General features: G+C 37.0%; 2 protein-coding genes and 1 long non-coding RNA gene across 6 annotated transcripts in view; all 3 read right to left on the reverse strand.

Moving 5' to 3' along the window:
• Positions 1 to 6,510: 6,510 nt before the first annotated feature.
• On the reverse strand, positions 6,511 to 11,815 carry LOC103511477 (methionine aminopeptidase 1D, mitochondrial). Of its 4 annotated transcripts, none has more exons than XR_003392150.1 (6): positions 11,769 to 11,815; positions 10,826 to 11,036; positions 10,255 to 10,509; positions 8,439 to 8,579; positions 6,927 to 8,033; positions 6,511 to 6,775 (listed from the first exon to the last, which is right to left on the reverse strand). XR_003392150.1 is itself a non-coding variant. In XM_008476198.3 (5 exons), the coding sequence occupies exons 2-5, from the start codon at positions 10,971 to 10,973 to the stop codon at positions 7,873 to 7,875; spliced, it is 705 nt and encodes a 234-aa protein (XP_008474420.2). In that variant the 5' UTR covers positions 10,974 to 11,036; positions 11,769 to 11,815; the 3' UTR covers positions 6,511 to 7,872. The 4 variants fall into 4 exon arrangements, 1 of the variants encoding a protein (XP_008474420.2); XR_003392148.1 differs by having other exon boundaries at positions 6,903 to 8,033; XR_003392149.1 differs by having other exon boundaries at positions 6,899 to 8,033.
• A 2,499-nt stretch (positions 11,816 to 14,314) lies between these two features.
• LOC113468374 (cleft lip and palate transmembrane protein 1 homolog) overlaps positions 14,315 to 22,128 on the reverse strand; it is a 9,315-nt gene continuing 1,501 nt past the window's right edge. Inside the window, 15 exon segments of the mRNA XM_026825217.1 lie at positions 14,315 to 15,135; positions 16,232 to 16,285; positions 16,400 to 16,612; positions 17,086 to 17,222; positions 18,553 to 18,669; positions 18,830 to 19,076; positions 19,454 to 19,629; positions 20,164 to 20,274; positions 20,634 to 20,787; positions 20,789 to 20,803; positions 20,805 to 20,840; positions 20,842 to 20,870; positions 21,359 to 21,385; positions 21,836 to 21,891; positions 21,964 to 22,104. Coding sequence (XP_026681018.1) covers positions 14,926 to 15,135; positions 16,232 to 16,285; positions 16,400 to 16,612; positions 17,086 to 17,222; positions 18,553 to 18,669; positions 18,830 to 19,076; positions 19,454 to 19,629; positions 20,164 to 20,274; positions 20,634 to 20,787; positions 20,789 to 20,803; positions 20,805 to 20,840; positions 20,842 to 20,870; positions 21,359 to 21,385; positions 21,836 to 21,891; positions 21,964 to 22,104 — 1,723 coding nt within the window. The 3' untranslated portion in view covers positions 14,315 to 14,925.
• LOC113468379 lies at positions 16,417 to 16,960 on the reverse strand. Its single transcript, XR_003392151.1, has 2 exons — positions 16,877 to 16,960; positions 16,417 to 16,612 (listed from the first exon to the last, which is right to left on the reverse strand). It is a non-coding gene; the product is annotated as an uncharacterized LOC113468379 (long non-coding RNA).

Here is a 22,128-nt window from a genome sequence, read left to right on the forward strand (position 1 = left end):
TATCATATATCATAAGTAGTACATAATACACACTCATGAACACTTCCTCCCCCTGTCTCTCCACTCTTGTTTCAATTAGTGGAGTGCACGATTTTCCTCTCTTATTGCTGTAGAGTTTCGTGATTGTGTCAACATGAACTCTCTCCCCAGCCTTTTCAATCCCAATGAACGTGTACGTACACGGAAAACCCCTTGATTCCAGTTATTTCCAGTACGAACTCATATATGTAATTAAGTAAGTAATAATTATTAGAATAGAATATACCTTGTTTATACTGCCAGCGTGGGACTGAAAAGTAACTTTACTCTCGCAGTCTGAAATCATTGATTATGAAACAGATTGTGGTATGAAATCATTAATTGTGGCATGAGATAGGTTTTTGGTTGGGTCATTGTTGTTAAGGACAGGATAGGAGACAGTCGTTCCGAGAAAGAAAATCAAGTGTTCAGGATCAAGTTTGCCCCGGGCAAGAACCCGCGAACTAGCGCTTACAAGGCACTTTCCAAGCTGTTACAAATCGAGTTGGACCGTGAGCTAGAGGTACGGAAGAGGCCAAAAATTGGACCTGTGTCTGAGTGGCGCGCCATAAACGCCACAGCAGGGCAAGAGATCAATAAATTAATAATAACAAACACAAACATTCAATTAAAGAATGGCAGAATGCTCGATAGATACTTGTTCAATGTTCATTGGGTGATGCACTCGTCACGTTTTGTTCATTTATCCCTCAGATAATATACAACTCATATTTTGATTGACTTGGCGGGGCGGAGGGCTACTGCGCTCCTCAATAGTGATTACACTGGCCTGACCGATTCATTTATGAGTACAAGGTATCATCTTCTTATATTATAAGAACGAGATCCATTCACTCATTCACATTTCACATTTCATAGTTCACACACTGATCGCTCTATCTCTAGAACCACAACACCTAGAAAGCTGAAATTTGGTAGGAATATTCCTTTTATGGTCTAGGTGTGCAATAAGAAAGGATTTTGCGAAAATCTAAACCGATCCTGAGATATGATCAATTTTTGATCACTAAAATCACCATAAGAAATACACAGAGTGCAAAGACTGCGGGAGAGAAAACTTTTCCTCGCTCCCCTAATATTTGAGTTTCGTTTATGTTTTTAGTTTGACAAATTTTGTCATATCAGATTTCTGCCGCTGCGTGGAAAAAAAAATCGTACCTCCGGTACTTTTGACCGCGGAGGGACCCAATTGATCTCATTCGACGCAGAACTTAATAGGCTTTCCCAACGCTACCGGCGATTTTTTTTTTTATCAATTTTTTTGAAGTCGCCAGAATATATATTTTAGGCATGAAATGTGAAAAAAAGTGACTTTTTTTGCCGTTTTTCCGACGGCTTTTCGGACATGGCGGGATTTTGGTTAGGTTTATATGAAATCTAAGACCATATTCGGATTCAGCACAATATTTTACATATATCTAGTCCCTTTTCAGGCCATATACAGGGTGTTCCTAAATTAAAAAAATAAAGCGTAAAACTATGGTTGAAAAAACGTGAACGCGTAAAAAACGCAATTTTTGATCCAATCATATTCGGAAAACCCCCGAATTGATTAAAAGTTGGCTTGCAACTCTGAGGTCGTTTCATTTTGCAGGCCAGTGTTATTTATAGCTCTACCTACAGATAAAATAGGGCTAAAAAATCTAAAAATCCCTTTACTCCAGCAGTAGACTACCTAAGTACCTACTACTATTATTATGGTCAAATTCTCAAAAACAACCAAGGGTAAAATTCTACATCTTGGCTAGAATTAAACCCATGCCCTCCTCATAACCGGGGTTAATTGATTAATTAGATTAATAAAGATGACTAATCCACCATCTAGGTAGGTATGGAAATTAAACAAGTAAACTACCTATTTATTTACCTACCTACAAGTCAATATACTTATGTAGGTACCTACAGCAAGTAGGAATCATCATTATCAAAAAATAACAACATTTGTGTCAACAAGTTTGGTTCAAACTACCATATGGAAAAATCCCATTCAGATATTTGTTGGGGTAGGTCAATATGCTTACTCAAAGGTCACCATTTTTCCAATGCTATATGAATGCTTTTTTGTAGACACTGCATTTATTTGGTTGTTATCCACTTCTATTTGTACTTTCCATGTTTAGGACTTTGACAGTGAAAGTAAATATTTGTAGACAGTAAAACAAACTTGGAGTTTTGTATTAAATCAACAATACCATAATACCTATGTAGGCACCAACCTAGGTAAATAGGTACTTTATTTGATCAAGGAAAATTTTAATAATTATATACTTAGGTACTTAACTGAAAGTAAATAAGCAGCTATGTAATACTGATCCCTACAAAAATGCTCAAGTATTTAGATAGAACTTACAAAACTACACATTATTTTTTTCTCAATTGATTAACTCTTCCAGTTTTCTAGTGTTAGTGTCACAAGGTTTCACAGATTAACAGCAATAATGATTGTTATCTGATTTCAATCAAGTGAAGGTTTTAATTGGATTATTTAATTGGAGCAAGCAGTGTCATTTCTGAAATTACTTACTATATTCAGTGGGCATAGATAAGTTAAGTAGGTAAAATCAGATTAGAACTGAAGTACTTCCCTAGTTCAGGAAGATATTTTGGAATTTAATGCACACATTCATAGGTAGGTATCAAGGTAAATGTAAAGTAGACTCCCAAAGAGCTCATAAAATAATAGTAGATAAGTAAGTACTTGTGTAAAACAAGTTACCTACTTACTTACACTGACCAAGCCACAATTTAAGTAGGTATTTATACTCACCATTCAGGTACTATGAAAAGTAAATAGTTACTATAAGTAGGTAAGTACCCTATATGTATATAAGTACCTACTTACTAAAGTTGGTAATGAAACAAATAGGTACCTAACTAGGAAATAAGAACTCCTTCTCTAAGGAAATAACAATAAGTACTTAAGTAAAGTAAGTAATATGTTGTTGTCAAATGTTGGGAACTTGGCCATTAGGTCATTCTCCCACAAGTAAGTAATAATGTAACAATATTAATAATGTAATACCAACCTCAGTGGTTCAGTTGTTAACACGTTGGACTTTGGATCTAGAGGTTGGTGGTTTGAGTCCAAGTCATGTCATAAAATTTATCTAGGTGAAATAATCGGGAACAATGTTTGTGACAAGCATTTAAATATGCTTACCACAATTAAAATTCCTTTTAATAATGTAAAATTTAGGACAAGCCTAAACTTTAATGTATAGGTATCAATATAAACTAAGTCAAAGGGGTCAGGCTAGGGGACGTTAAACAAAGAGTAGACTAGCGTCTGGCTGTGGGACTATAAACAGGGAGGAGAACAGCTAACCCTAACCAGCCTAGTGTATGCTAGTGTTCGCCTTTAAAGTATTCTAAGTCATTCAAGGCATTTTTTACGAGATAGGTATTCACGGAGTGAGTAGGTAAGTATTAGAAAGGATAAAGGATTATATTACGTACGTACGCGATTGTTTTCTTTCGACATACCAAAGGGTTAAGGAAAATGGTCTCGCTTGGTAGATAAAAGTCCCGGATGAATTTTGACCCTCGGTTATCGAGTTTTCCAATAGAACGTAGAACGTTTTCCTCACATGGAAAATCTAGGCAGATAATCTAACTATGATATGTTTACCGCATAAGAAAATTTCATTACTTGTGCAATGGACTAATACGAGGGGCTCGGGTTCATCATTCGACGCAGAACTTAATAGGCTTTCCCAACGCTACCGGCGATTTTTTTTTTTATCAATTTTTTTGAAGTCGCCAGAATATATATTTTAGGCATGAAATGTGAAAAAAAGTGACTTTTTTTGCCGTTTTTCCGACGGCTTTTCGGACATGGCGGGATTTTGGTTAGGTTTATATGAAATCTAAGACCATATTCGGATTCAGCACAATACTTTACATATATCTAGTCCCTTTTCAGGCCATATACAGGGTGTTCCTAAATTAAAAAAATAAAGCGTAAAACTATGGTTGAAAAAACGTGAACGCGTAAAAAACGCAATTTTTGATCCAACCCAGAAAAACGGTCATCATATTCGGATTCAACGACCTCGAAAACCCCCGAGTTGATTAAAAGTTGGCTTGCAACTCTCAGGTCGTTTCATTTTGCAGGCCAGTGTTATTTATAGCTCTAATACCTACAGATAAAATAGGGCTAAAAAATCTAAAAATCCCTTTACTCCAGCAGTAGACTACCTAAGTACCTACTACTATTATTATGGTCAAATTCTCAAAAACAACCAAGGGTAAAATTCTACATCTTGGCTAGAATTAAACCCATGCCCTCCTCATAACCGGGGTTAATTGATTAATTAGATTAATAAAGATGACTAATCCACCATCTAGGTAGGTATGGAAATTAAACAAGTAAACTACCTATTTATTTACCTACCTACAAGTCAATATACTTATGTAGGTACCTACAGCAAGTAGGAATCATCATTATCAAAAAATAACAACATTTGTGTCAACAAGTTTGGTTCAAACTACCATATGGAAAAATCCCATTCAGATATTTGTTGGGGTAGGTCAATATGCTTATTGCTTACTCAAAGGTCACCATTTTTCCAATGCTATATGAATGCTTTTTTGTAGACACTGCATTTATTTGGTTGTTATCCACTTCTAAGTATTTGTACTTTCCATGTTTAGGACTTTGACAGTGAAAGTAAATATTTGTAGACAGTAAAACAAACTTGGAGTTTTGTATTAAATCAACAATACCATAATACCTATGTAGGCACCAACCTAGGTAAATAGGTACTTTATTTGATCAAGGAAAATTTTAATAATTATATAGGTACTTAACTGAAAGTAAATAAGCAGCTATGTAATACTGATCCCTACAAAAATGCTCAAGTATTTAGATAGAACTTACAAAACTACACATTATTTTTTTCTCAATTGATTAACTCTTCCAGTTTTCTAGTGTTAGTGTCACAAGGTTTCACAGATTAACAGCAATAATGATTGTTATCTGATTTCAATCAAGTGAAGGTTTTAATTGGATTATTTAATTGGAGCAAGCAGTGTCATTTCTGAAATTACTTACTATATTCAGTGGGCATAGATAAGTTAAGTAGGTAAAATCAGATTAGAACTGAAGTACTTCCCTAGTTCAGGAAGATATTTTGGAATTTAATGCACACATTCATAGGTAGGTATCAAGGTAAATGTAAAGTAGACTCCCAAAGAGCTCATAAAATAATAGTAGATAAGTAAGTACTTGTGTAAAACAAGTTACCTACTTACTTACACTGACCAAGCCACAATTTAAGTAGGTATTTATACTCACCATTCAGGTACTATGAAAAGTAAATAGTTACTATAAGTAGGTAAGTACCCTATATGTATATAAGTACCTACTTACTAAAGTTGGTAATGAAACAAATAGGTACCTAACTAGGAAATAAGAACTCCTTCTCTAAGGAAATAACAATAAGTACTTAAGTAAAGTAAGTAATATGTTGTTGTCAAATGTTGGGAACTTGGCCATTAGGTCATTCTCCCACAAGTAAGTAATAATGTAACAATATTAATAATGTAATACCAACCTCAGTGGTTCAGTTGTTAACACGTTGGACTTTGGATCTAGAGGTTGGTGGTTTGAGTCCAAGTCATGTCATAAAATTTATCTAGGTGAAATAATCGGGAACAATGTTTGTGACAAGCATTTAAATATGCTTACCACAATTAAAATTCCTTTTAATAATGTAAAATTTAGGACAAGCCTAAACTTTAATGTATAGGTATCAATATAAACTAAGTCAAAGGGGTCAGGCTAGGGGACGTTAAACAAAGAGTAGACTAGCGCTTGTGTCACGTAGCATTAAGCAAATTAGGTAAAACTACTTGGTAAACTAGTAATAAGCGGTAGACCTTTAAGGTCTACCCTTTATCAATAATTAATTTTAAAGCGGAAGAAAGGTATTTCTACCAACCCAGCTATTAGAGCTTTATATGAAATCTTTAACTTGGCAAGAACTGTACCTACACGTACTCATCAAGCTAATCAAGCTATTGACTACTACTGATCTTAGGTACCACCGATCTTAGATCATCGACGCGATGATTTATAAATGCAACTATCAATGTTCGTAGAACTTAAATTAAATTTTTGTGCACAGCCCTGTGAGGATCCACAAAATATTCTAAATTCTCCACTTGATCGACATCATTCGGAATTTATAGATCGGTAAAACACGAAAAAATTACTTTCCTTCCTATAGATAAACATACAAGTATTTGCCAGATCCTAGGCTGAGATCCACAGCTCAGAGTATTTCTCTTGGTCCTTTTTTTTTCATAGATAGAGCTGTGACTGTTGTGAGTAAGAACAGAGGTTTCATCATCCCACCGAGGAAGGGGACAAGTTTATAGGAGAAAGCCAGCTGCAGGCCATTCTAAGAATGAACCTCATCTATTTAGGATAACTTAAGTTGATAAACTCACCTCTGATTGGGAATGGTTTGGTCTGTACAGTGTCTGAGGATGGTGGGATATGTCTTTGGCTCTCCGGTGACATCTCAAACAAATTGTTGCTCACTGAATTTTTAGCTGTGTTGTTTACATTGTTGAACATGGGATCGGGTACACAATTCATATCAGTTGGTGTGAAAGAGTTTACACTATTTACACAACTACTGGACATAGTTTCGACGTTCAAAAACACATTACAGCAAACATAAAAATAAAAGGACTGGACAGGTAGATGATTAAAATTAAAGCTCTGAAACTGAAACACAAGTTGATCACAGAAAGGAAATTTTATTTGAACTAATTTTTTGTTAACAGCACTGACGTTCTAGAACCAGTGACACTCGGGACAAGACTAAACTAGAACTAAATTAGTGAGTACCTACTGATAACAGAATCAAAGAAATTACAGAAAAGTTGATTTCAAGAAGTTCAAATGGAATTTTGGCTTATCACAACACGAGAAACGTTGAGCTCAACCCTGGTAAATCTCTCCACTACTCCACTCCACTCTCCTTCTCCTCTTTTTCTATCAATTTTTTTTTGCGCAGTTGCCAAACTTTTCTCCGCTGAGGAAAATCCGTACGGCGCAGTGTACGGAAAAAATCGCACCCCCGTTACACACGATGCAGATAGTACAAGCCTCGTCCACATTCCTCCCCCCATTTTTTGGGAGAGAGGGAGAAAAGACATCCGTAAAAAAAAAAAGAAAAAAAATTAGAGCTACCTACATAATTATATATTATTTTGGTAGATATAACAATTTACCTAACATTCCTAACAATACACATTTATTTGTTCAACAAAATACACACTAGCAAAATCTAACAAAAAATGGTACACATATATTTCATACTGTGGAAAAGAGGGCAAAAAAATCAATGAAAGTTGATTTAGAATAAATTAGAATGGTATCAATGAATGGCACATAAAACGAAAAATTCCGATTCATTTGAAAAAAAAAAAAAATCAAATCAAATCTGTGCAAATAAGGTTCTTGTGTTACTGACCCCAAAAATCGTATATTCGTCTCCACTAAAGTGATAAAGGCCATGCAACCTTAATTTTACCAGTAATTAGGTTTGTATAGGTACATAATTATTTACCTATAATCACCATCAAGCTCTTTTTTTTTTAAAGCGCGAGTGGAGACCTTAAAAATTAATACCTATTCTACCGTTGACAATACTTGATACACAAATCCTATACCGCCCGTACACGATCAATACTATCTTTACCCACTATGAAAAAGTATGGATTATACACGTCAATAGTTTCATAGTATTGTCAATAGTACTGATATAGTGTGCAGGCTGTAGTACAGCTTTTAATAGTTTTAATAGGTATTATAATTTCTCAATATGTGAGAACTTTATAGCCATCATATGTCACAAGTACTGTATGTTCAAACTGAGCTGTCCTAGAATCATCCTCAGTTACAATTGTCCAGCCATCTTCTAACATGGTCACTTGACCATTGCCATTTGTTAGCACAGGCTCTATTGTGAATGTCATGCCTGAAAATAAAATCAGCAGTTGATTTTTTGTCAAATGATTGAACTCTAATTTTTCTTTTTTGCTATATTCTTAATAGCCAAATGCAAAAACTGTACTTAGATATAATCCCCCACCCGCAGTTTTACATCTTTTTTCCCCAAAAGTTTGATAGAAGGAATTATAATAAGGGAGGTCTTATCATCCCGAAATCGAAGAGAGAAGGACAGGGCAGGAGAAAGCCAGCCATCTCAAGAACGGACCGTCTCTGTTTAGAATAAAGTTCGCCCAGGCGGGAATCAAACCCGTGACCTTCGTAGCTCTTAAAAGTCAGATGGACTACCTTCTAAGCTAACTAGGCTGGCTAAAAAATCACAATCTAATTAGGTACCTGCTGTAGAGTCCTATAAATTACGAACAATATTTACCTGGCTCCATTTTGCCTGGATAATCGTTTTTTGTATGGAAGATATCTGGAGGTCCATGAAAGTAAGATCCTATTCCATGACCCAATATTTCAGGTACTACTCTGAGCTTATTGTGTTTGGCTACATTTTCTATAATGCTTCCTGAAAAAAATAGAAAATTGTGTACATCATAGATAGGTACATAAGTAGAGATATAATTTTTCCCCCAATCATTACACAAGCAGTTTTTTTTTTACAATTGTCCAGCCATCTTCTAACATGGTCACTTGACCATTGCCATTTGTTAGCACAGGCTCTATTGTGAATGTCATGCCTGGAAATGAAATTAGCAAACAATTTTTCGTCAATAGGTACATTGCTCCCTGTTTTTTTTTTTTTAATCCTTGCCTTAGAAGCCTAAACGGTTACCATATCATTTTTTGTCTTTTTCTTTTCTCCAGAAGTGTTACAAAGAGGAAACTGTAACAACAAAGGTCTTATTGTGCCAAAAATCCAAAATCCAAAGAGAGGAGGAAATAATAGGAGAAAGCCTTATCTGTTTAGGAAAACCTTACCTATTTAGGATTAAGTTCGCCCCAGGCGGGAAACAAACCCGCGACCTATAGCTCTACAAGACAGATGCAATAACTTCCAAGCCAACTTGGCTAGCTAAAAATCACAATCTAATTAGGTACCTGTTCTAGAGTCCTGTAAATCACTACCAATATTTACCTGGCTCCATTTTCCCTGGATAATCGTTCTTTGTATGGAAGATATCTGGAGCTCCATGAAAGTAAGATCCTATTCCATGACCCAATATTTCAGGTACTACTCTGAGCTTATTTTGTTTGGCTACATTTTCTATAATGCTCCCTGAAAAACATAGAAAATTGTGTAAATCATGGATAGGTACATAAGTAGAGATATAATTTTTCCCCCAATCATTACCCAAGCAGTTTTTTTTTTTTTTTTTTTTTTTTGGCTCTTTTTCTTAGTCCCTTTTCAGGCCATATACAGGGTGTTCCTAAATTAAAAAAATAAAGCGTAAAACTATGGTTGAAAAAACGTGAACGCGTACTTAAAAAACGCAATTTTTGATCCAACCCAGAAAAACGGTTATCATATTCGGATTCAGCGACCTCGAAAACCCCCGAATTGATTAAAAGTTGGCTTGCAACTCTCAGGTCGTTTCATTTTGCAGGCCAGTGTTATTTATAGCTCTACCTACAGATAAAATAGGGCTAAAAAAATCTAAAAATCCCTTTACTCCAGCACCAGCAGTAGACTACCTAAGTACCTACTAGGTACTATTATTATGGTCAAATTCTCAAAAACAACTAAGGGTAAAATTCTACATCTTGGCTAGAATTAAACCCATGCCCTCCTCATAACCGGGGTTAATTGATTAATTAGATTAATAAAGATGACTAATCCACCATCTAGGTAGGTATGGAAATTAAACAAGTAAACTACCTATTTATTTACCTACCTACAAGTCAATATACTTATGTAGGTACCTACAGCAAGTAGGAATCATCATTATCAAAAAATAACAACATTTGTGTCAACAAGTTTGGTTCAAACTACCATATGGAAAAATCCCATTCAGATATTTGTTGGGGTAGGTCAATATGCTTATTGCTTACTCAAAGGTCACCATTTTTCCAATGCTATATGAATGCTTTTTTGTAGACACTGCATTTATTTGGTTGTTATCCACTTCTAAGAACATCTCTAGCTTTTCACTTCCAATGTAGTTTTTTTCCCCCCACTAATCATGTTAAAGCTTATCATTGTAGGTATTCTTATAGTTTCCCAGGAGAGATATTTTTCTTACCTATAGTGGAGAAATATTCTCCAGGCTTGACCACACTGATGGCTGCATGAAGTGCCTGTTGTGCTACATTGACTAGAAATTTACCCGAGGCATCTACTTCTCCTACACAGAAAGTTGCTGAACAATCTCCATGGTAACCATTGAGATAGACTGTTACATCCACATTGACAATGTCTCCATCTTCTAGAGGTCTACTATCAGGTATGCCATGACATGCCACATTGTTTACAGATGTACATATTGACTTAGGATAACCTAAGAGCAAATAAAATTAATGATATCAATGTCCAAGGCTGTCACATTTACAATATTATCCAAGATGCTTAACTAATCAACCTGGAATCCAGGACCAATCAATCCTGTTTATCCTCATTATGGCAAGTTAAACACCTTGGCTTAAGATTTAACCAAGAAATGTAGCTTTAGTTATAACTGTAGAGCTGAAGGTTTGACAGGTTTTATATAGAATAGTCCCTTCAGTCCCACAGTCTAGTAAGGTCTTGAATTTATTCCTAACTGATCAGATCTGTTGTACCTATCTATTTTTTTTTTTTACTTTTTTTTAACTCACCTTTATAATTTAGAGGGGAAGGATAGGCTCCATTATTGATAATTAACTCATGAGCAAATACATCAAGCTCATTTGTTGTCATATTTACTTTGATATGCTCTGCAATACAGTCCAGTACAAATCTAGCTAGTTTGCAACTTTCATGCATTAATCTAATTTGACTTTCTGTTTTAACTTCAGGAACTTCTGGTGATTTACCTGGCTTTCCTGTAAAAGACAAGGTTTAAATAAAGGTTTCTAACATACATTTAGGAGCAGACTGATTATAGTTTACATTAATTTATTTCCAATATAGGTAAGTAGGTACTTGGTGGAACTGCATTGTAATGGTTATCATCAGCAGATTAAGGATAAGTTTGAGGTTCACCTCTATGGCCAAATGGGTGAAAGCACTAGTTGACCAGTCCTGTTTGTGATCTGGGAAGAGAGTGTCTTTGTCTTCCCAGAGGTCCAACATTAAATTCCCTTCCTTCCAAAATCTACTTTCCCCCCATCATCTTTCATCATTTTGTTCTTACCAGTGTAAGGTTGAAATAAAGGTTTTTGTTTTTTTGTTTTTTTTTCAAAAAGATGAGTGTTCCACCGCCGTTTTTATTTCGTAGCAATGAAACAACTGCTACATTAGACGCTTGTGGCCTGTGTGCCCCCAAACAAATTACATTTAGGAGCAGACCTGATTATAGTTTAATTTAATTTATTTCGCGCAATAGTGGGTATAGTAGGTACTGCTGGTGCACACTGCGTTGTAATGGTATCATCAGCAGATTAAGGATAGAGTTTGAGGCTTTTCAACCTCTATGGCCAATGGTGATAAGCACTAGTTGAACTAGTCCTCGTTTGGGTGTCTGGGAAGGAGTGTCTTCCCAGAGGTCTCAACATTACATTCCCTTCCTTCCAAAATCTACTTCCCCATCATCTTTCATCATTTTTGTCTTACCCAGTGGAAATGATAACTTGGTCAGCGATATCGCCTGATTTCCGAGGGTACTTTCAGTTGTGGAGTATGTACTTGCAGGTTCAACAATTTTGTTAGAGCCCAACAGTTTTTTCCTGTAGATCGATGTTGCTTTTGTAATCCCTGAAGCAGGTCATGTGCAAGTGAAATAGCTGTTTTAGTTTTTTTGAAGATTTTTCTAAAGGCAAGAGTATGAAGCAACACTGATGGTGATTCCGAGTGACTGTCCTGTACCAAATTGGTGTACATCGGACTTGTACACACGTAGTATACCAAATTTCATCGCTCTAGGACAAAACCTCTGGATATTTTGTAGACCAACTGCGAAAATTTTAAACGTAGAACATACATTGAACATACATTCATACGTAACAGACCATTACCTTCGCTTATTTGATGAAGATTTCAAAACTGATATTTCAATTCGATTTTGAAAATTCGGACGACAAACCATTACTAGTATAGTCCGATATACTGTAGTAAAAGAAAGTAAAAACAGGTTAACCAACCTACCAGATGCGAATTCGCAGGCTTGCATTTGTAAAAAAAAAAAAATCGCTTTGCGTTGAATGGCGGTCTTCCTGAAAAATGGGTCAAGCAAGGATAAGGGATTTGTAACAGCTGAGTGGTACTGAGATGTGTAGTGCACCCCAAAATAACAAATAGGACTACTGCATATTATGTTGATCGAGCCCTACTGATGTGTCCAGGCGAGATTGTCTTTCTTCCAGATATCTATCACTCGAAAGCTTTTGTCCGCAACATTACTTGAGCCTTGTGCATCCCAAAATCCATGGCCAGCCAAAAAATTGACTGATGTTGCTGGATTTGAACCAAATACTTCTGACGCGCGTACTTACACTTGTTTCATGCCCTTTAGCCACATATTTGGAGATTAAAATTAAACAAACATAATCGTAATAGGTATTGTCAACAAACAATAAGTTGTTTTGTTTATTTCTGTATTTTAATATAAATGACCACCCAAAATCATAAAAGCTTATCTAACTCAGAGCATTTGTATTTAGGTAGATGTCATTAGGCAATAGGCCACTGTACCTATTTTAATTAATGGAAAAATACCGCTGGGGCAGTAGTCAAGTCTAATGACCAAAGTTGGAAACCATGTGTGCGTGTGACGAGGGAAAATTACGAGTGATAAGATTCTAATTGCATGGACTTTATACCTATTTTTGGGACAAAACAAGAAATGAAATCAGTCTTTGTAAGAAATAGTGAGCCAAACGACAGAACGTAAGGTCAACTTAGCTAAACTCAGATAAGGATTTAGGGTATAATTCCAATTTCACAGGAAAATAATAATTTTCGTAAGGGAAAATAATAATTTTCGTAAGTGAAAATAATAATTTTCGTAAGGGCTTGTGTCACGTAGCATTAGGCAAATTAGGTAAAACTACTTGGTAAACTAGTAATAAGTGCCACCTTTATCAATAATTAATTTTAAAGCGGAAGAAAGGGAAAGGTATTTCTACCAACCCAGCTATTAGAGCTTTATATGAAATCTTTAACTTGGCAAGAACTGTACCTACACCTACTCATCAAGCTAATCAAGCTATTGACTACTACTGATCTTAGATCATCGACGCGATGATTTATAAATGCAACTATCAATGTTCGCAGAACTTAAATTACATTTTTGTGCACAGCCCTGTGAGGATCCACAAAATATTTTAAATTCTCCACTTGATCGACATCATTCGGAATTTATAGATCGGTAAAACACGAAAAAAAAAAAAAAAAAAAAAAAAAAAAAAAAAAAGTAAAAAGAGGGAATTCATTTTGAAATGGATCGGCTATGTCTATGGGCACCTCTTCAATTAAGCTCGGGAGCCCGCGGCAACATATGGCCAATTCAGTTCGTTTTGCTGCCGTTAGACTATATTAGGAAGCCAGAGGTAAAATGACCTAGTAGTCAAATAACCCAACATTAGCAAACAACAAGATACGGCCAAGTGTTAAACGTGCTACGACGAGAAAGAAGACCAAGGCATTTGAAAGTGTTGAGACAAAGCACCGCGCGTGGTGGTGTGGTGATTTGTGTTTGAACACGTTTAAAAATGCCTTGTTTTTTTTTTTTTTTTTTTTTCGCCGTAGTACGTTCAAAACTCGGCCGTATGTCGGGGGGGGCTCGGGACATTAGCAAACAACAACAAGATACGACCAAGTATTAAACGTGCTACGACGAGAAAGAAGACCAAGGCATTTGAAAGTGTTGAGACAAAGCACCGCGCGTGGAGGTGTGGTGATTTGTGTTTGAACACGTTTAAAAATGCCTTTTTTTTTCGCCGTACCCTGTTCAACCCTGTTTTTTTGTCCCGACCTTTAATCGTGTTCTGCCGATGTACAAATATCAAATGACGCCGAGAAATGAAGACGAAGCCTAAAACTTAAACCTAGAGCTACGTATTTTAAATAAATCTTATTAAATAAAGACTAAGGTAGAAGGGCGAAATTATTGTCTGGGGCAATCTCTACCATTCAACCCTGTTTTTTTGTCCCGACCTTTAATCGTGTTCTGCCGATGTACAAATATCACATGACGCCGAGAAATGAAGACGAAGCCTAAAACTTAAACCTAGAGCTACGTATTTTAAATAAATCTTATTAAATAAAGACTAAGGTAGGGTTTAAACCTATTAGAAGATGAACGCTCCAATGTGGAAGATTGTGTTTTATTTCTCTTTTATTAAGCAAGTAAAATCTGTTATTTGGAAACGATTTTCAATTTATATTCCTTTCTCATTTATAATTTTGATGTTTTGTTAAAACTTCGGAAAATCAACATTTTGGTCTGAAATTTAACAATTCATCAGGCATCAGGTTCTTATACATAAGGACCTGATGTAGGTATCTCCTTGAAATTCTCAATTGGAAAAAAAAAAGAATAGTGAAGCTATATTGTTTCCTATTTACCTATGGAAAAAGAAAAGAAATCACACAATACTCCAATATCATGAGAACACTCATCTTCCCTGATTATATCATAAATAAGAAAGTTAAACATTAGGAAATTGATATCAAAGGCTGTTCCATTCAGTCCTGTATTGCATACAGAATAATAGGTAAACACAAGAAAAACACAAAACCCCCATTCTGTCTTTTATTCCCCTTTTACCCGGGGCGTTTACTCTTTCTTTTTCTCCTCTGCTGATTTGATTGCTTGTTGTTCTTTATTGCTATCAACGGCGTTAGAGCTTTCAGCATTGTTTTCCATAGCGGCCGAGTATCCGAACTCGTTGACTCGCGTGGGGTCAATCTTGTAGATCCATCTCTGATAGAGGAAGATGAAAAAGACGATATCTAGAAATAAATAAACAAATAGTTGCGTTATGTGCGTTTAGGAAATGGGGGAATAATATCTAACAGTTGCAGGTAAGCACGCAAGCTCAGTTCAAGTTGTAGCTTTATCACAAGGCAAATAATTGAATCCCTGAAAGGCGGACCTTGTTTCTGACATGTCAAATTTTACCATTCCTACCCCCCTTTATAGGACCACACCAGTCCTATCCCAGCAGGATAAACAAGGCATATTCTAACATAATACAGTTAGGAATTTTAATGTAAATTCTACCTATGTTTTTTATAGTTTAGACGTCATTTTTCCAATGTTTTTTACTGTTAAAATAATTATAGTTAGGGATTTCAAAATGAATTCCACCTGTTTTTATAGTTTAGGTATTGTTTGTTATTGTTGTTATTTTTTTCATATTAGTTTTTGTGACAGGTCTTGGCCGAAATGGTTCTGACTTGATGGTCTCTGCTTTCTGTAACCAAGGAAAATTTTAGCTGTAAAATTGGTGATGTAAATTATAAACTCTTATCCTCTATAATTCAAAACTAGGTAAACCTACCTAAGATGTTGAATGGTGCCCTATTTTCTGATTAATCACTTTTTTTTATTGGGCTTTGGTACCACTTTTGAATTACCTACTTACTTCAAGACATATTCTCTTACATCCATCCTCATTTGGGAATAGAAAAGTTTGGTCAGAAAATTTCTGTCCCAGCTGGGATTTGAGCCCAATATAGCTTCAGGTAGAGAGTCAAAGTTCTTAACCTTAACCACTTGACCAAACCCGAAATGGAAGAAAGAAGGACGACAAGACAGGACAGGACTTCATCTTGCATGTCAGACCTTATGTCAATTAAAATAAATAAAAAGTATTTAAATATGAGACCTTGCTTAGACTGCTGGGGTAGAGGGACTTTTCGGGCAGGATAAACAAGATATATTCTATTCTATTATAATAAACACAAGAAAAACATAAAACCCCCATTCTGTCTTTTATCCCCCTTTTACCCGGGGCGTTTACTCTTTCTTTTTCTCCTCTGCTGATTTGATTGCTTGTTGTTCATCAGCCTCGTAAGGGCAACCAAAGAGCATAATTTGAATCACAGCAAAATGATAAGGCTCAATTTCAGTCTCTTACCTTGATTTCCTCCAAACTGGCTTCGGTCTGCCCAGTCAAGAGGTTCTGAGTTCTCTGGAACTTCAACCTCTTGAATTTGTTCAACTGCTTCAGTCAGCCTCATAAAGGCAACCAAAGAGCATGATTTGAATCACATCAAAATGATAAGGCTCAATTTCAGTCTCTTACCTTTATTTCCTCCAAACTGGCTTCGGTCTGCCCAGTCAAGAGGTTCTGAGTTCTCTGGAACTTCAACCTCTTGAATTTGTTCAACTGCTTCACTCCATGAATAGTTGTAGTTGCAGTGAGCTTTGTCTTGAGAGATTGAGGTGTGTCACCAAACTGACTTACAGGCTTTGTAAAGTATACATGGAGGTAGATCGAACCGTTGTTTTTTAGTTTCTGCAAGGTAAATTATTTATTAGTAATGAAGTAGTGCACCACTTTATTGTGGTACCTCAAATATTAAGTGGAAATACTGTAAATAGGTAGTTAAGGGGCACATTAATTTCATTTAAGTTGCAGCCTTTTTTAGTGTCCCTTTAATCACTTTTTCTGTAAGTCTACAACTAAGATATTACACAGACTTTTCAAACAACTCAAGCTCAAGTTGAAACTCTCCCCATGAACACAGACAAGATATTTAAGAATGACTTGAGAACATACCTCTGTTGTGGTCAGTTTAGTACTCAATTTGAATGTGCCATCCCCATAGGGTCCTGCTGTCCAGTCTCCATACACAAGATAAATTTCATTTAAGTTGCAGTCTTTTTTAGTGTCTCTTTAATCACCTTTTCTGTAAGTCTACAACTAAGATATTACACAGACTTTTCAAACAACTCAAGCTAAAGTTGAAACTCTCCCTATGAACACACCTCTGTTGTGGTCAGTTTAGTACTCAATTTGAATGTGCCATCTCCATAGGGTCCTGCTGTCCAGTCTCCATACACAAGATTGTCATGTTTCCAAATCAGGGCATGTGAGTTGTCAAAATCTGGATTCCTGTCACTTTCTGACAGAAATACATACATTTCCTAGAAGGCAGAAAAACAAAACAAGTATCATATCCAACTGTACCTATACTTAGTACAGATATTGGTATTATTTCTGCTATGTCAAAGGTAGTCCAAACTTTTTTCTTACTTTATTATGGCTGGTTTTTAGCACATACTGAACAACATTCTTTCACCTCTTCAAGTCTTCAATAATCAAATTTGTAGAATTCAGGACCTCTGACTTGTGTGCAAGTTTATAGCAGGTTAGTAGGCATTTTGCAACTCTTGTAAGAAGATAGTTAAGTAGGTATCTATTTGAGTTGACATAATGCACTTACAGACATGTAGAATGCAGGGATATATATCTACAGAGGGTGCAAACAATATAATAGATCAGTTGCGCTTACTTGGGTGGTGTTTCAAAGTCATAGAGCAGGAAAAATGAGGACCAACGGAATTTTCCTTTTTCTTCTACGACTTCTAGATCCCGAGATAAATCGATTTAAAAAATACCGGCAAATCGTAAACTTTGACGTCACGGCATACGCTCCCGTAGGCGATGACGTCACATCAAATGTCCCGAGCAAAGCTCCCTTGCAGGTAACGCATTAATGTGTTTGTGCGCATACGTTTCTGCGCAGTTCTGCTCCGCCGCTAGCATGCTGCGTTAAGTCTGACGTCACAAATCTTTGAACTTCTCATTATAAAAATTGAATTTTCGACCTTTTACTGTTGTTTTTTCGGAGTTTTGACCTCAGATTTGGATTTTTCCCAACTTTTTACATAAGAATCGACCATTTTTTTATAATTTTTACCCACTTGCAACTCCTCCATTGTTATACATACCTAAATAATATGTCCCACCTATGAAACTTTTTCACGACAACTTACCACATTTGTACCATTTTCAAATAAATTCACTTGACCAAATGGTCACAGAAGTTAGATAACGTTCTGTATTGATACCTGGACCAGTGACATAGACATTGGCTGCCTCAGGTTGCAATCAGCCTCGAATGGTCACAGAAGTTAGATAACATTCTGTATTGATACCTGGACCAGTGACATAGACATTGGCTGCCTCAGGTTGCAATCAGCCTTGTAAGGGCAACAAAAGAGCATAATTTGAATCACAGCAAAATGATAAGGCTCAATTTCAGTCTCTTACCTTGATTTCCTCCAAACTGGCTTCGGTCTGCCCGTTCCAATTTTGACTTTTATCACTCAAGTAGGAAAACATCTCTAGCTTTTCACTTGCAATGTAGTTTTTTTCCCCCACTACTACTCATGTTAAAGCTTATCATTGTAGGTATTCTTATACTTTCCCAGGAGAGATATTTTTCTTACCTATAGTGGAGAAATATTCTCCAGGTTTGACCACACTAATGGCTGCATGAAGTGCCTGTTGTGCTACATTGACTAGAAATTTACCCGAGGCATCTACCTCTCCTACACAGAAAGTTGCTGAACAATCTCCATGGTAACCATTGAGATAGACTGTTACATCCACATTGACAATGTCTCCATCTTCTAGGCTCGTGCTGGTTTAAATCCCAGCAAAAGCAATAGTGCATACATAAAGTATATAGTAGATAATATACGTAAGTACATAGTAGGTACGTACCAAATGTGAGTAGGAATCCGTACAGCATGTTAAGTACCCAGGAGTACCATCCTTTGTGTTCCAAATAGAGGAGAGAATACACCGCATATCCCGCCAGCAGTGGGAACAAAGCCCAGGACAAATACTTGAACGCTAGTTCATCGTATTGCTTGGTGCTCGATTCTACGTAGGAACCTTTGTCTTTGAAATCGGGAATGGGAATGAAGCCCAGGGCTTTCCTCCCTGCAGCAAAGGAAATGTCTAGCACCTGGAGGAGAAATAAGACAGCAATGATTCAATACTGTGGAGACCATGAAGCGTTGACTCAAAGGTTTACCAGGAAAGTTTCGGCAATAAATCGTTTCCAAGCATTTTCTTCCTCAAAAGATTGGTCTGGCCATACAGAGGGGAAACGCTGAATGCATCCTAGGGTCTCTACCGGAGGGGAGATATTCTAGTGATTTTTTTTTTTAATTTTATTTTTATTTATGTTTCAAATCTAGTGGTTCACATAAAGTAACACCCATCTGGTCAAGACACTCGCCTGGTAAGTCAGCGGCGATAGCACGTTGAATGCACAATTTTTGCCGAACGACAAGTTAGAACGGGCCTTTCCAGTTAAAAAAGAAAAAAAATCTTTCCCACCTTATTGATCTTCCACAGTTCTATTCCGACACTGACAAAACAGCTGATTCGTATAAGAGTATTGGCATCGTTGTCTAGAACATACAGGAGAACCACCACAGATTGGAACACGTTGAAGAAGACACTTCGTACGGACAGACCTTCCAGAGACTGACGGTTGTTCCAGAACTGAATATCTGCAATGAATAGAAGTATCAAAGGCTTTTACGACGAATTTATTATGAAGCAACCTCAGTTGTATAGTGGTTAGCGCGGTGGACTTCGGATCTGGAGGTTGGTGGTTCGAGTCCAAGTCAAGTCATAAAATTTAGCGTAGTGCATTAAGCAGGGAACGACATTTATGACAAGAATTTATGCTTAAAACAATTAAAATTCCTTTTTTTTATGAAGCAAGTAGCGAGGGGCGCAAACGTTAAAGGTACATAGAAACACACTAAGTGAACTCACGTGATGTCCTGAAAGAGATTACCTACAATATTATGGGAAAACTTTGAACTACATCTTTCTTTCCGACTCACCATTAGCTCACGTGACGTGATGGTATTTTCTATTTCATGACTCCTTTTTGGGTAAAAAAAAAAAAAAAACTCCCATAAGTTGTTGTTTACAAATGCAGGAGGTATTGACTTTTAGATCATTAAGTAAAATCTCCAATTGGGTCAATTATGAAACGCACCAAGAGGAGAACAGACACGACAGTGGCTACTTACCATTCTTGAAGGCAAGTAATTCAAACACCGAGTGTAGAATCGAAACAATGACAGTGGCGGCTAATAAGTAGGGAGAAGTTTCCAGGAGTGCTTCCTTGAGAGAATCCTGGTCTGGAAAGACAAAGGGACATGAAGGTGTAAGAAATAATGTTGAGGTACATAAAATATAGTAAAGGGGGTCATGGAGCCTTCACGATTGGTAAAAGGGGACTGCATAGAACATTTTTGGGAACCGCTGATTTATACCATTTGTTAATTTAATTTCCTTAGAAGTACCTATTCAAAATATTTATTATGTGTGTAGGTAAGAAATATTATACTTACCTATGATACTGGTAAAAAAAAAGTGTTCATTTCGAAATTTTGTGTCCTTTCTTGTGCAATTTTCCCCACTTTTTCCTGGGTCTATCTACGACAAAAGTTCATGCTTAATTAATTAAAAATTTCAATTGAAATACCCCTATGTTTACCTTCATCTTCCGGCTCATCCTGATCTCCGAGCAACTGTCACACTCCACTTGCTCTTCATGGTTGTGCGCCGAGTAGATTGTGCCACTTGAACAAGGGACAGAGGCGATAGGCTGAGCCGTGGATGAGAGAGGTCACTGTAGAGTTGATGGGCGCAATAGTCACGCAGCATGGTTCCAGTAGTCGTTGAAGAAGACGGCCGGCTTGTAAATGGCCGCCGTCTGGTAGAAATTCAATATCTGGAAACAATATGGATCAAAGATATGCTTAAATGATATAAAAAAATGTAAGTAAATAAAATAATGATAAAAACCAGTCAGCCCACGCTCGAGGCATCCAGGGAATAGAGCCTGACAGGTACGGCTGAAGAACGGCCTGTCAACGTCTACCTGATAGCGACGAATGAGCACACACACACCACCACAGGCAGACCTAACAGGTACACCTGATCAGGCCGCCGTCGAGTATACGCAACCTGATGTTGAATGGCGCCTTGTAGGGTTTCATACCACAAGAAGAATAGTGTTGACGATGGTGATGGGTTTTTGTTGTGTAAACGGTCCCAAAGGCCCTAATTGCTTTAAGATAATATAACAAACTAGACCGAGGAAAGAGAAACCTTAGCGTGTACTGTCAAGTTAAAAGTTCCAGAATGATAACCCAGACCTCTGGAGTAATCTAGTGAGGATACCCCTACCTATACCAACATGTATCAATAAGAACTTACACTCATTCAAAGGAGGTGGAACTGAGCCTCAACCCAGTTGGCTGCTGTCACGCAAATGATTGTAAGATTGGGAGCCAGACGGGGCGCGCGTGAGCTTGATGGTCTCTGCTGTCTGAAAGCGAGGGGGAGGCGGCGTACGCGGTAGAAGATATGGGTGATGTAAATATAAACCTTCTCTATAATCAAAGCTATGCTGGTATACGGGCGGGGACGCCTGAAGAGTGAATTGCGCTGATGTTCCTGATTAATCACTTTTTATTTTGGCTTTGGTACCACTTTGAATTTACCTACTACTTCAAAACAATTTCTGGCGGGTTACATCCCAACGTCGATTCCGGGAATAGAAGAAAGTCGGTTGTCGGAAATTCTGTCCCAGGCTGGATTTGAGGCCCAATATAGGCTTCAGTGAGAGGAGTTCAAAGTTCTGGTAAGCCGTAGACGCAGAGTGGGTCACAGGAAGTTAGATAACATTCTTACCTTGTATACCTGGACCAGGTGACCATAGCATTGGCTGCCTCAGGTTCCAATCAGTCCTTGTAAGGGCAACAAAAGAGCATTAATTTGAAGTCACAGCAAAATGATAAGACGGCATTTCAGTCTTTGACCTGTGTCCTCCAAACGGCTTCGGTCCCCAGTCAAGAGGTTCTGAGTTCTCTGGACTCAACCCCTTCAATTGTTCAATGCTCACTCCTACTGAATAGTTGTAGTGCAAATGAGCTTTCTTGAGAGATGACGGTGTCACCAAACTGATTACACTTCCGTAAGGTATA

The sequence above is a fragment of the Diaphorina citri genome, unplaced genomic scaffold (assembly GCF_000475195.1).
Source record: "Diaphorina citri unplaced genomic scaffold, Diaci psyllid genome assembly version 1.1 scaffold717, whole genome shotgun sequence".
Taxonomy (NCBI): Eukaryota; Metazoa; Arthropoda; class Insecta; order Hemiptera; family Psyllidae; genus Diaphorina; species Diaphorina citri.